General features: G+C 38.9%; 1 protein-coding gene and 1 pseudogene across 1 annotated transcript; both read left to right on the forward strand.

The window, feature by feature from the left end:
* The first annotated feature begins 2,473 nt into the window (after nt 1-2,473).
* LOC107527562 (ubiquitin-conjugating enzyme E2-17 kDa-like) lies at nt 2,474-2,929 on the forward strand. The gene has a single exon (XM_016200343.2). The coding sequence runs from the start codon at nt 2,474-2,476 to the stop codon at nt 2,927-2,929; it is 456 nt and encodes a 151-aa protein (XP_016055829.2).
* Nucleotides 2,930-7,812: 4,883 nt separating this feature from the next.
* LOC107527554 (ubiquitin-conjugating enzyme E2-17 kDa-like) lies at nt 7,813-8,265 on the forward strand (annotated as a pseudogene).
* The last annotated feature ends 5,597 nt before the right edge of the window (nt 8,266-13,862 follow it).

A 13,862-nucleotide genomic window follows, 5' to 3' on the forward strand; every position in this document is an offset into this window, starting at 1 on the left:
TCTTGGTTTCAGATCCTTGTTTTGCATTACCTTGAATACTTCATGCCATTCCCTTCTGGCCTGTAGAATTTCTGATGAGAAATCAGCTGACAGTCTTATGGGAGCTCCTTTGTAGGCATCAAACTGTTTTTCTCTTGCTGCCTTTAATATTCTCTCTTTCTTGAATTTTTGGCATTTTAATTATGTTGTGTCTGGGTGTGGTCCTCTTTGTATTCTTCCTGCTTGGGATTCTCTATGCCTCCTGAATTCGTGTGACTTTTTCCTTCACCCGGTTTAGGAAGTTTTCTGCCACTATTTCTTCAAACAGGTTCTCTAACCGTTGCTTACTTTCTACCTCTTCTAGCACTCCTATGATGCAAATATTATTACATTTCATGTTGTCCCACAGCTCCCTTAAACTGTCTTCCTGTTTTTCCATTGTTTTTTTTTCTTTTGGTTCTCTGATTGAGTGTTTTTTTCTACCCTGTCTTCCAATTCACTAATCCTATCCTCAGCTTCCTCTAATCTGCTGTTTATTCCTGCCAATGTATTTTTCATTTCTACTTAGTCATTCTTAATTTTCTTCGTATTTTATATTTCTCTTCTCATGTGGTGGATCCTCCTTATGATCAGTATTCTGAACTCTTTATCTGATATAATGCTTATCTCTCCATTTCATTTAACTCTTCTTCTGGAGAATTATTTTACTTTTTCATTTGAGGCTTATTTTTTTGTCTCCCTATTTTGGCTGCCTATTTGGGTTTGTCTCTAAGTATTAGTTAGATCTGCTAAGGCTCCCAGTCTTTTGGAGGGTCTCTGGTGCAGGCCAATGTCAGACACTATTTGTGACTTGCCTTGAGTATGCTTTTTGAAGTTTTCTGCACTCTACAGCTTGTGGTTTCCTCTGCTGAGGCTAGATGTGTTTGAACAGAACATGATAGCAGGTAATTTTTCTCACTGAAGAGTGTCCAGTGTATCATAAATGAAACTGTGGTCTCCCATATCTGATGCCATTTTTTAACAAAATATATGAAGGCCTTATTAAATTATTGCTTAATTCATGAAAAATAATTGAAATGGATTACAACCCAGCCTAGTTTAATGGTACTTATTTGGCTTTACATTCCCATGCATACAAGTAAGTGAAGAGATTTTAATGTGAATAAGTATCTTTATTAGAAATCCTCACGAATGAAAGACAAAATTCTGCCATTATTGTTATTGGAACCACTACAACCCCAAAATGTTTGTTTTTATAAAGAAAAATAACCACACTCTTAGATATGCTAGGTGGATTACTGGTTTTTCTTCCTTCCTTCCTTCTGATTTTCCTGACATTTATTGAAAAATTAAGTTTTTTTAGCTCCAGATTGGACCTTTGAAGGTTTTAATTTTTCATAAAAAGGTAAATTTCTCAAAATGTTGTGAAAAGTTACTTTAAAGGCTATAAAACTATGGAATCAATGTTAAATTTATTAAACTTAATTATGTAAGAGAATGTCTCTCTTAAGAATACATACCTGGTAGTAAAAGGTCATGATGTATATAGCTTACTCTCAAATGCATATATATATCCACAGATAAAGAGGGAGCACAAGAGCGAGAATGACAGGTGGAGAAATTAGTGTAAAGCCAAAGGAATAAAATGTTAATGGCAGGTGAATCTGAGTGACTAAGGGGGTGGGGGGGAATTAATTGAACTGCTGTTATATATTCTGGTAACGCTCAGAGGTGAGTAATTCCTGTGACCCAACTTGCCAGGCAACAGCACAAACACTGGGTAAGCCAGGCAGCCTGGGGACTTTCTCAAATCTCAACTCTGCCCCCTTCACCCCCTTGCAGGACCCCCTCCTTCCACTCCCTTCTATGCCCTCTATGCCACCCCTCCACCCTCTTCTATTATACTCCATGGCCCTTCCAACCCTCAACTCCCCTCCATTCCCTCAATAGTCCCTCCCCACCCTGCACGCCCCTCCATTACCTCCATTCCCCTTCATGGTCCCTCTGGTCCTCCACACTCCTCCATTTTGGCCTCCTCTTGACCCAGCCCCAGCTCCTCCACACTCGGTGATGTCATCAGCGTGGCCCCTGTAACCTCACAAAGCAGATCCCCTGCTGTTGCTAGGCAACCGAATGTGCACTTCAGTGCTGAGCTGCAGGGCCAGGCGGCCTTGAGCAGGAGCAGCCCTGTCACCTGGTGGTGCTGTCCAGGTACAGTGCGGCCTCTGAGCAGCAGAGTCCAGGTCAGGAGAGCCCGGACGTGGTGGAACCAGCAGCTGTGCAGGACACAGGTGACCAGAAACCCATCAGTCCCTCTGGGTTCCCCTCGCTCCTTCTTCAACCCTCCTCTCCACCAACATCCCTGTCCCCCATCACCCCCTCTACCTATCTTTACCCGCTTTTCCACAGACCTAGTGGGTTGCTGATCCCCCCAACCGTGGTCTCTCCCTACCTTCCACCTATCAGGAAGCTTCACGTGGAGGATCGGGACCCCATGGCGTTGTCTCTGGCTGTAAAACGCCTCCAGAAGGAGCTCCTCAACCTTTCTCGAGACCCCCCAAAGCTGTGCTCTGCGGGGCCAGTGGAAGACGACATGTTCCATTGGCAGGGATATATAATAGGGCCCAAGGACAGCCCCTACCAGGGAGGAGTCTTCATCCTTAGTATCCGATTCCCGAAGGAGTACCCCTTAAAACCACCGAAGGTCCTATTTAAAACCCAAATTTATCATCCCAGCGTAAATCATAATGGGTATGTCAGCCTGCCCATCCTTAATTCCCAGTGGTCCCCGGCATACACAGTCTCCAAAATATTGCTGTCAATCAGCGCCATGCTGTGTGATCCCAGACCACAAGATATCCTAGTCCCAGAAATGTGGAAGATGTACATAAGTGATAAGCCAAAGTATGATGTCTTGGCTCGAGCATGGACTAGGAAGTATGCTATGTAATTTAAAAATAAATGATAATACCATCACCTTAATAAAACAATTAGTTCAATTGGTTGTCTTTTGACTGCTATCTATTAAGCGACGTTTCTCCATGTTTCTGGGCACAGGTTGTACACCTTCCACATCAGGGTGTGTGTGGAGGGGGTGGAAGGAGGCATGGGAGTGGGGGCAAGGTTGGGGGATGGGTAAGTGTGAGACAGACTAGTTTTAATGTCCATTTTACTAAAAGCTTTCTTTACTGATTTAAGATTGGGAAAGCAAAAGCAAGGGGGTTTGTCTTTAGGATGAGGAGAGCAGTTCTGCCAATCAGTGGGATAATTTTTAATGAGGAGTCCCTTAGAACTGAAAATGCTGAGGAAAAACTGGATGAAGATTACAAAGCTAATTAGATATATATTTTTTATTCAGGTGTTTTGTTTTCTTACTGACCAAGTTTAATATTAACCCATATCATCTCCTTTCTCCTCTAAATTTAACTGGACAAAAATTAAGTGGATTAAGAGTTGTTACAAAATAAAATGATGTGTTTTGTTCCCAGACTTCATCTCCTGCACCTTCAATCCCCACCCTTTTGACCACTCTGCCTCTCCCAACTCTGGGTTGTTTCCTTTTTCTCAAGACATACCTCCATTGACATAAGAAATTCAACCTGTACAGAATTTTTATAAAAACTTATTTGAGCCAAACAGAGAATACGCCTGGAAGCAAGATCTTAACAGACTGAAAGACATGCTTCTCATAATAACAGTCAGCAGATTCTTTTATACATTTTAAATTAAGGAGGGAACATAAGGAAGATTTCTCCCACCACGAAGGTGATAAGAAGAAAGACAGGGAGTGGATTACAGGATAGTTGCCAACATTATGCGCTCTCTTGAGGGTGGGAACCCACATTTCAAAAGTGTGTTAACCTAGATGCACAAGAACAATGGATAGGGATTTCTTAAGGCAAACACAAACCTTTTACTCAAAAAGTTATAAACCTGTGGTATGATAATTCACCATGACCTGTGCAGTTAGGAATTATGATCAGATCACCCTGTGAGATTATTTTCCATAGAACCCCTTTTGGCGTCTGCACCTACTAGCTCTAAGAGATTTGAGTAATGCAGCTACAAACTGAGGGGCAACAAAGATTGCTGGGAACCGCCAAAGCTAGGAGTTGGTCAGGACAGATTCTCCCCTAGAGCCTTCACGAGAGAGCAGGGCCTTGATGACACCTGATTTCTGACTTCTTGCCTCCAGAACTCTGAGAAAGTAAATTCCTATTGTGAGTGATTCAGTTTGTGGTACTTTGTTATTGTAGCCATAGGATACTTAAAAAGATGTGTCTGTAAATTAATTCACATTAACTATTTTACTCACATAACTTTTATTTCAGTGGTTAGAATTCACACACATGAATTAATCCTGCTTTCAGATTAAAGTGTATATATAAATATAGACAGAAGTATAGCTATAAGTATAGATAGATGAAGAGATAGAGCTAGGATAAAGATGATAGAGATGATAGAGATAGAGCTAGAGCTGGAGCTAGAGATGACAGAGATAGAAATAAAGATATATCTTAATCTGAAAGCAGAATTATTGAATCCATCCAACATGACCTTGCATTTCTTACTTAACTTCTTGAGAAATGTAATCATTGCCACAAAAGATTTTTAACCTCACCTTTTCAGACAGGACTGAAGAATACAAACTTCCTGAGAGTGAAATAAGTTCATTCATTTTACACAAAGCAATTGAGAACATGTCCTAATATAACACATCATAAAATATTTGTAACCACTACAGCATTCAAAATACAAACTCAAGCAGTCTTTCTTTTCCTTTTCTTCTCTTCCATATTCCCTGGTTTGTTACTGAAGCTATGGCTTGTAAGACTGGTAAACATGAATGAGTGGTAAGGGACCGGGTGCTCTGCATTCTTCAGATGGTCACTGTCACAAAAGACACAGAAAGGCTGTGGCAATGTTCCAGTCTCAAGGAGACTAAATAGACAGAACAACTAAAGGCAATATAGCTGACCCTAGATTGTATCCTGTACTGGAAAGGTTTTAAGTAAGTTTTAAGAATCCTATTTGTCAATGGACACAACTGGAATACAGATATGAAATTATTGTATCAATATTAAATTTACTGCTTAATTTATACCACATAAACTATTAGTTTCTTGTCCTTCCTGCTTTCTTGTCAAGTATTCCAAAACTAAATTGGTTTTAACTCCAGACTGAATCTTTGAAGGCTTTAACTCTTCACACAATGTAAATTTATCAAAATGTTATGAAAAGTTATGAGAAGTATTATGTTATGTCAGATAAAAGTTAAAGTGGCTTTGACTCGCCATTGAGGGTTTGTCAAATGAGGAATAACACAATGTATTCCCACTATATTCCTTTTTGTTTTTATTGTGTGTAATATCTTGTATCATACAATGTTTCTAAGTTAAATTTTAGATTAGAAGAAAAATTGAGAATTATAACTTCTTTAAACCAATCATAGTGTATAAATTATGCCATTCATCCTTTAATGAATGCATGCACTCATCTGAAAATACTGAGTAGCTAGTATACACTAAGGAACAAGTGGACAAAAGTGATCAAGGCCACTCCTTCCTCAAAGAGCTATCAGACTGGTTAAGAGAATGAACATTTAAATAGACAATGGCAACAGAGTATAATACATGCTATATTGTAGGTACACAAATGATTATGTGTGGTAAACAAAGGTAAAGTTGAATTCTCCCTGGGAAAGATGAAATAGGGCAGCTCTTAAATTTAGAATTCACCCTGCAGGCAGAGCAGCTATTGAAATCTATGATAGGAATTGATTTATGCTTTAGGGAGATCATTCTACATGGCAATGCTGAGGATGGATTTGAGGGTGGCAATATTGGCAAAACAGACACTCATTGAAATACGTTATTGCAGTCCTGTGTCAAATGATCAGTCATATCCTGAATTAGAGCCATCACACTGGGAATAGAGTCAGATGAATGTGAAAGGTATTTTCCACAGGATTTGGTCAATGAAAGGGTGAAGGAATCATGAGAACCCTTTTTCCTATGGAAGACTTACACAGGATTACATTGTCCTGATACCCAACCCAATCAAAAAGGTTGGTGTTAATTGCATTTGATCTTGCAAAATAACTTTCAAGTCTCATCACCTTGGAAAAAGAATTTCAGAAGTTTTCCGCAACATTGGGCAATGTTATATGTGTTTCCTATGTAAGGAACTCGCCCTGGTTTTCTTTTCCAATTTTCTTACAAGTGTTCTGTTATTTTAAATGAAGATGTTAAAATTTGAAACTCATCACAGTAACAAGGATAGTTTATCTGTTCAGAAGCACACAAGTCAGTTCTTATTTTTGTTTTTTAAACAAGTAACCAGTTCTTTTTTTTTCTTTTTTTTAAATATATCTTTATTGATTTCAGAGAGAGGAAAGGAGAGCGATAGAGAGATAGAAACATCAATGATGAGAGTCATTGATCTGCTGCAGCCTGCAACAGGGGCTTGTGCCCTGACCGGGAATCGAACCCCGATCACCTGGCTCAACCGCTGAGCTACGCCCGGCCGGGCAGTTCTTGTTTTCAACCACATAACACAAGAGATTTAGAAAAATTTCTTTCAATGAGTTAGACATTTCATGTTATATTATTACAGGACCCAATCAGCCATTTAAGTTCTCCCTCTTTAAACCGCTGTCAAATAATTATTTTGCCTTTCTAAATTGTTTGAATAAGTGAATTAGATTACTAATTTGATATGAGGACATTTTCACAATTGAAGTATGTCCAGTATATCTCAAATAAAACAGTGTCCTCCCGTATCTAATGTGATTTCTTACCAAAATGTATTGTTTTATTTCGTGAAAAAAAAATTGATACGGGATGGCAGTAGACTAAGTGGGACCTACACTGACATTCTCCCAAAACCAAACTGGAATTGTAACTAAAATATAGAAAAACCATCCTGAATGATCAACTGCAACTGAAGACAACCTGGAGAGCACCCTCATAACAAAGGAGGAAAAATGGAGACCGAATAGAGACTGGTAGGCAGTGCAGAGACACTAGAGGGCTGCCTGGGCTCCCACAGGCAGCAGCTGAAGGTCCAGAGGGACATCTCAGCTGTGGGGGGGTTTCCACTGAGGAATCTGGGGCCTAAACCCCAGGCTGGGCTTCCCAGCCAAGAGCATCAGAACTGAGAAAGGTGCCCACATAACATCTGGCTGTGAAAAGCAGCTGGGTTTCTCTCTGCCAGGGAGAGACAGCTGGAACTGCAGACACCCTCTTAAAGGGCCAACACACAAAGTTTCCTGTGCAGCCACTCACCTTAGGCTCCAGCAGAGGGAAGGCAGAGTGGACTAGAGCCCAGTGAAGAGAATCTAGGATTGTAGGCTCCCGAGATAGAGCTCAGAGGACACCCCTCTGTCATTCCCCTATACTGCAGAGGCAGACATTTACCTTCCAAGCAGCTTTTGCCTGAGGGGGAAGCAATTGCCCCATTCTGCTGGAAAACCTCTTGCCCTACCCATAGGAGTTTCTACAGCCTGAGGCTCATTAAGGGATCAGATTAATCACCCTGCAGGCAGAGGCAGACCTCAGAGTGCTTTGAGTCTCTGCCTGATCTGCTTCTGGACCCAGGCCTTGGAAAAGCAGACTTTGGTGTGCCTCTTCATTGTGCCCAAATGCACCCAGCCCCAACAAAGGGGACCTCAAGCTGCGGGATTTGGTAGCGCCAAACAAGGTACTCAAGGCCAGTTACAGACAGCGTCTGACATTGGCCTGCACCAGAGGCCTGGTGGGTTGCTGCTCCCCCTAACCGTGGTCTCCTCCTACCTTCCACTTATCAGGGAAACTCGCAAAGAGGATCAGGGCCATGGCGCTGTCTCTGGCCCTAAAGCGCCTTGAAAAGGAGCTTCTTGATCTTTCTCGAGACCCCCTAGGCCTGTGCTCTGCAGGGCCAGTGGAAGACGATAGTTTCACATGGCAGGGAATTCTATTGGGGCCCAAGGAAAGCCCCTACCAGGGAGGAGACTTCTTCCTTAGTATCCGATTCCCGAGGGAGTACACCTTCAAACCACCCAAGGTCCTATCTAAAACTCAAATTTATCATCCGAACATAAATCATAATGGGTGAGTTGGTCTGTCCATCCTTAATTCCCAGTGGTCCCCTACACACACAGTTTCCAAAATATTTCTGTCAATCAGTGCCATGTTATATGATCCCAGACAAGATATCCTGATTCCAGAAATGTGGGAGATGTACATAAGTGATAAGCCAAAGTATGATGTCTTGGCTTCAGCATGAACTAGGAAGTATGCTATGTAATTTAAAAATAAATGATAATACCATCACCTTAATAAAACAGTTCAGTTTGTTGCCTTTTGACTGTTATCTATGAAGCAACGTTTCCCCATCTTTCTGGGCACAGGTTGTACACTTTTCATATCAGGGTGTATGTGGAGAGGGTGGAGGGAGGCATGGGGGTGGGGCAAGATTGGGGGGATGGATGAGTGTCAGGTCAGTAAGCTTTGTTTACTGATTTAGAATTGGGAAAGCAAAAGCAAGGGGTTTGTCTTTAGGATGAGGAGAGCAGTTCTGCCAATCAGTGGGATAATTTTTAATGAGGCGTCTTTTACAACTGAATAGTTACAATAGCTTGTAGGAAGAAAGAGACATGAGACTCTCACTGTCTTCACTGAGACAGAAAATAGATTTGTAAAAATGTAAAAAATGCCACTTCCCTCACTAAATATAGCTAATTTTCTTTTTAAAAATGGGTTATTGTCTGGCTGGCATGGTTCAGTGATTGAGCATCAACGTATGATCCAGGTAATTCTGGTTCGATTCCCTGTGGAGGCACATGCCCGGGTTGTGGGCTTGACCCCCAGTGCGGGGTGTGCAAGAGGCAGCCAATAAATGACTCTCTGATTACTGATGTTTCTGTCTCTCTCTCCCTCTCCTTTTCTTTCTCTGAAATCAATAAAGACATTTTTAAAAAAATTTTATTTATATTAATATGTAATGTGTTTATTTTTATCTCTAAAATAGTTTTGAAATTTGTTTTAATTTTTGCCCTTAAGATAAAAGAATAGGATCCATGAGCATCACTGTTATTTTAAGTCAGATTAAGTAATAGTTGAAGCTTTCAATAACTAAATTATTTTTGTCTCCATGGTAAATGAAGTGACTTTCTAAAAGTAAATATTGAAGATGAACAGTTCCAGCTGACCCACCATAAATTCTATGAGCCAACAAATGAAGTTAGTAAATCATTTCAAACTCATGGCATTCATGAAAGTACTGAACTGTCTTAAAGATTTTCCAAATGTCTACTGCAATGGCAGGGTAAAAGATTTACTTCAGATACTTAATTCTTCATCAGTTCTTAGCCCACTGAAGCTTTCTGCTCTGTAAACTGTTCTAGGACATCAGCTTTCAACCATCTGTGACTATAATCTAAGGTAAGAAATATATAATGTATCATGACCAGTTACACACACACACACAAGCACACACACACAAGCTTGTATTAATGAAAGAAAGGAGTAGCATTAAACAATATGTAAACATACTATCTGCTGTGCACTCATGTGTTCCATGCTACTGTTTGAATGTGCTAGTTGTGACCCACTGAAGAGATTTCATGAGCCCCTCCCATGGACCCTAGAGAAACGATTCTTCGTGGGTGTCTCATCTTTGCATGAGCACTTGCATTGTCTTAGTCTGTTCAGGCTGCTATAACACGTAGTTCCAACAGGTCTTTGGTGGAGACTTTATCATGTCCCCTGCAAATAATGACAGTTTTACTTCTTCCTTTCTAATTTGGATGTATTTATTTCTTTGCCTAATTGTTCTAGCTAGAACTTCCAGTGTACTATGCTAAACAAGAGCGGTAAGAGTGGGCACCCTTGTCTTGTTTCTGATCTTAGAGTAAAAATTTTAAGCTTTTCATCATTGAGTATAATGTTAATTCTGGATTTGTCTTATGTGGTCTTTATTATGTTGAGGTATGTTTTTCTGTACTCAGTTTGTTGAGGGTTTTATCATGAAAGGAAATTATATTTTGTCAAGTGCTTTTTCTAAACATATTGAAAGCATCACATGATTTTTACCTTTTATTCTATTATTGTGGTGTATCAAATTTGTTGATTTCCATATGTTGAACCATCCTTTTAACCCAGTCTAGTCTTAATGGAAGTGCCCTTGTAAGTTGCAACCTTCTTTTCTCTTGCTTCTTTTAAGATTCCCTTTTTGTATTTGATTTTTTTTTAATATGTCTTTATTGATTTCAGAGAGAGGAAGGGAGAGGGAAAGAAAGGTAGAAACATCAATGATGAGAGAGTCATTGATTGGCTGCCTCCTGCAGGCCCCCCATTGGGGATTGTGCCCATAATCTGGGCATGTGCTGTGACTGGGAATTGAATCAGGATCTCCTGGATCATAGGTCAATATTCAACTGCTGAGTCACACAGGCAGGGTATGTGTTTGATTTTTTATAGTTTTATTTTAATGTGTCTTCAACTGAAAAACAATAACTTGATATTTTGGGGTGACCTATGTGCTTGAATTGAATAGTGACATCTCTAAATTAAATATCAACATCTTTCCCCATATTTAGGAAATCCTAAGCCATTTTTTCTTCAAGCTTTCTGTTCCCTTTTTCTTTTTTTGTCCTTCTGGAACTGAAATAATTCACAAATTTTTCTTTAGATGGGATCCCAAAGATCATGTAACCTTTTTTCACTTTTTAATTCTTTTTTTCTTTCTTCTCTTCTGACTGGAAAATTTCAAATTTTCTTTCTTCTATGGCACAGATTTTTTCTTCTGTGTCATCTATTCTTTTAATGATACTCTCTATTACATTTTTAATTTTATTTTGTTTATTGTATTTTTTAACTTCAGAGTTTGTTTGTTTCCTTTTTTTGATTTTCATTTTGTTTGTGTCATGGTTTCCTGATTATATTGATTGTCTTTCTGTGTTTTCCTGTAGATTATTTATTTTCCTTAAAACAGCTATTTTCAATTCTTTTTTGGGTACATTGCAGTTATCCCTGTCTTGGTTTGCCTACAAGATGACACTTTTGATCTTTTGTGGTGTCTTGTTAACTTGATATATATGTTCCTTGCAGTTTTTCATTGCTGTATTCTGGTTTGACGTAGTAGTCACTTCCTCCGGTCTTTACTGATTGCCTTTGGGACAGTGATTAACTTCCATCAGTCCTTCTAGATAATCTGAAGACATCTCAAACCTCATATAGATACATCTGTTTCATACTGCTTGCTTTTTAGTGTAGTAGGATTCTTTAGTTTGCATGCTATCAAATCTTTATTCCACCAGGTCAAGAACTGACAGCCTTTTTTTGTTTTATCTAAGGTGGTGTTAAATCTCAAATTTTGGCCTTTCCCCTTTCCACAGATTAGACCAGCTTTCTGCATGTGCCAAAGGCCACTCTCACTATCACTGCCATTGGAACTTTGCATAGGAAGCCAGCCAAGGGTTGACGAGATGTGTTGATGAGACACATGGGGCATTAGGGTTGCTCAGGACCCCGTTAGGAAGATCTGCAGGTGCAGCATTTTCAGTGGCTCATCGATGGCTTCTTGATTGAATCCATAATGCAGTTACTAGGATCTGTGCCCATTTAATTATTCCAAGAGTCCTATCTGTTGCTTTCAATCCTCTTTCTGTCACCCGTTCTTGTAGCTCATTATTTAACACTCTGGATGGGGCTAGAAAGAAATGAGCCTTTTGACAACATTCCACGCAGGTGTGGAAGCCAAATGTTCACTCACATGTGCTCTCTTTTCTCCACAGGAGAAATCATAGTCCAAGGAAGATCTCTATTGTTCCTAAGCTGTGCTTTTTTAGGGGACGTGTAATGATGGTAAAGTCAAACTGTTCCTGTTACACACTCCAATCTATTTAAACTCTTTTTCTGTTGTTATTGTTCCAAGCATGTGCTGGAACTTCTCTTCTGGAACCTGGACTTCCACAAAGCCTACCTACAAATGAGTAGGTGATTGTCTAAGGCTGTGTTTTCCAGGGTCTCCCAGACTGTGGCCAAGAGGGACTGGACTGAGTTCATGGGCCACCTCAGGGTTCACAGCAGGGCCCAAGGTCTGCCTGCATACTACCAAACACATGGTGTGTGAGACTTCTCTTGGGTTCCTTGGCATATGGTGCTGCATCCCAAGCTCCCTCAAAGACACTTTTGCTGTGGATAGATTCTAAATTTTTACTATTGAGGGGAAACAAATAACAAGTGTCTCAAGTTACCATGATGTTGACATCACTGCCACCTCTGTCGTTTATTTTAATTATTTCAACCTTCCCTCTTTTCTTCTTATATTAAATAGAAACCTAAGCATATACATTCTTTTTTACAGGCAAAAGGAAAGAAACCATTAATTGTACAGTTGATCCTGGAAAATATATGCTGTCTTTTAAATGCTGTCTTTTAAAGGTTAAAAAGCTTTTCAAATTTGTTGATTTTTTTATTGTTTTAAATTCTTTAATTATCTAACCTTTAATTTGTCTTATTTTTTTCTTAAGATAGTTTTGACTTTAATTTGTTCTTTTTTTTCAAGTTTCTTGAGATCTAAAGTTCAGTGTTTGTTTTTAAATTTTAATAACTTTTATTTTTCAATTACAGTTGATATATAATATTTTATTAGTTTTATGTACACAACCCAGTAATTAAACACCTACATAACCTACGAAGTGATCACCCTAATAAACCTAGTACCCATTTGACACCATACATAGTTATTATAATATTATTCACTATATTCTCTATGCTTTACTTTATACCCCCATGACTATTCTTAATCCTTTCACCTTCTTCACCCATTCCTCCAAACCACCTCTCATCTGGCAACCATTAATATGTTCTCTGTATCTGAGTCTGTTTCTGTTCTGCTTGTTTTTTTGTGGGGTTTTTTTTGTCTGGTTTTTTTTTTTTTTTTTTTTAGATTCCATATATAAGTGAAATGATATAGCATTTATTTTTCTCTATCTGAATTACTTCACCCAGCACAATACCCTCTGGGTTCAACCGTGATGTTACAGATGGCAAGATTTCATTCTTTTTTTTTTTTTTTTTTTTTTTTTAATGGTTGAGTCTTATTTTATTGTGTACATGCACCACTTCTTTATCCATTCAATTATTGATGGACACTTAGGTTGTTTCCATATCTTGGCTATTGTAAATAATGTTGCAATGAACATAAAGATTCACATGTCTTTTCTGTTTAGTGCTTTGAGATTTTTTGAATAAGTACCAGAAGTGGAATTGTTGGGTCCTGTGTTGTCTCTTGTTATAACCTTTGTTTAAATTTATTTTGACACCATACATAGTTGAGATTGCTATCACAGTTTGTTGTTTGCTTCCGTTTCAAGAAATATCTTTTTCCATCCCTATACTTTCAGTCTGTGTCTTTCAATTTGAAGTGAGTCTCATTAGACAGCATATTAAGGGTCTTCTTTTGTTAGCCATTCAGTCACAGTATGTCTTCTGATTGGTGCATTTAATGCATTTTCATTTAAAGTAAATGTTGATAGATATGTATTTATTACCATTTTATTATTCATATTTTTCTATCTGTTTTTCTTTTTCATCTTACATAAGTCCCTTTAACATATCTTGTAATACTGATTTGGTGGTAATGAGCTAACTCTTTTAGCCTTTTCTTGTATGGGAAGCTCTTTATCTATCTTTCTATTCTAAATGATAGTTTTGTTAGGTAGAGTCATCTTGCTTGTAGGTCCTTGATTTTCATCATTTTAAATACTTTATGCTAACCCCTTCTGGCCTGCAAAATTTCTGTTGAGAAATAAGCTGACGGTCTTATGGGAACTCCCTCTTAGGTAACTAACTGTTTTTCTCTTGCTGCTTTTAAGATTCTCTCTTTGTCTCCTCTGG

Source organism: Miniopterus natalensis, chromosome X (assembly GCF_054644295.1).
Source record: "Miniopterus natalensis isolate mMinNat1 chromosome X, mMinNat1.hap1, whole genome shotgun sequence".
NCBI lineage: Eukaryota > Metazoa > Chordata > Mammalia > Chiroptera > Miniopteridae > Miniopterus > Miniopterus natalensis.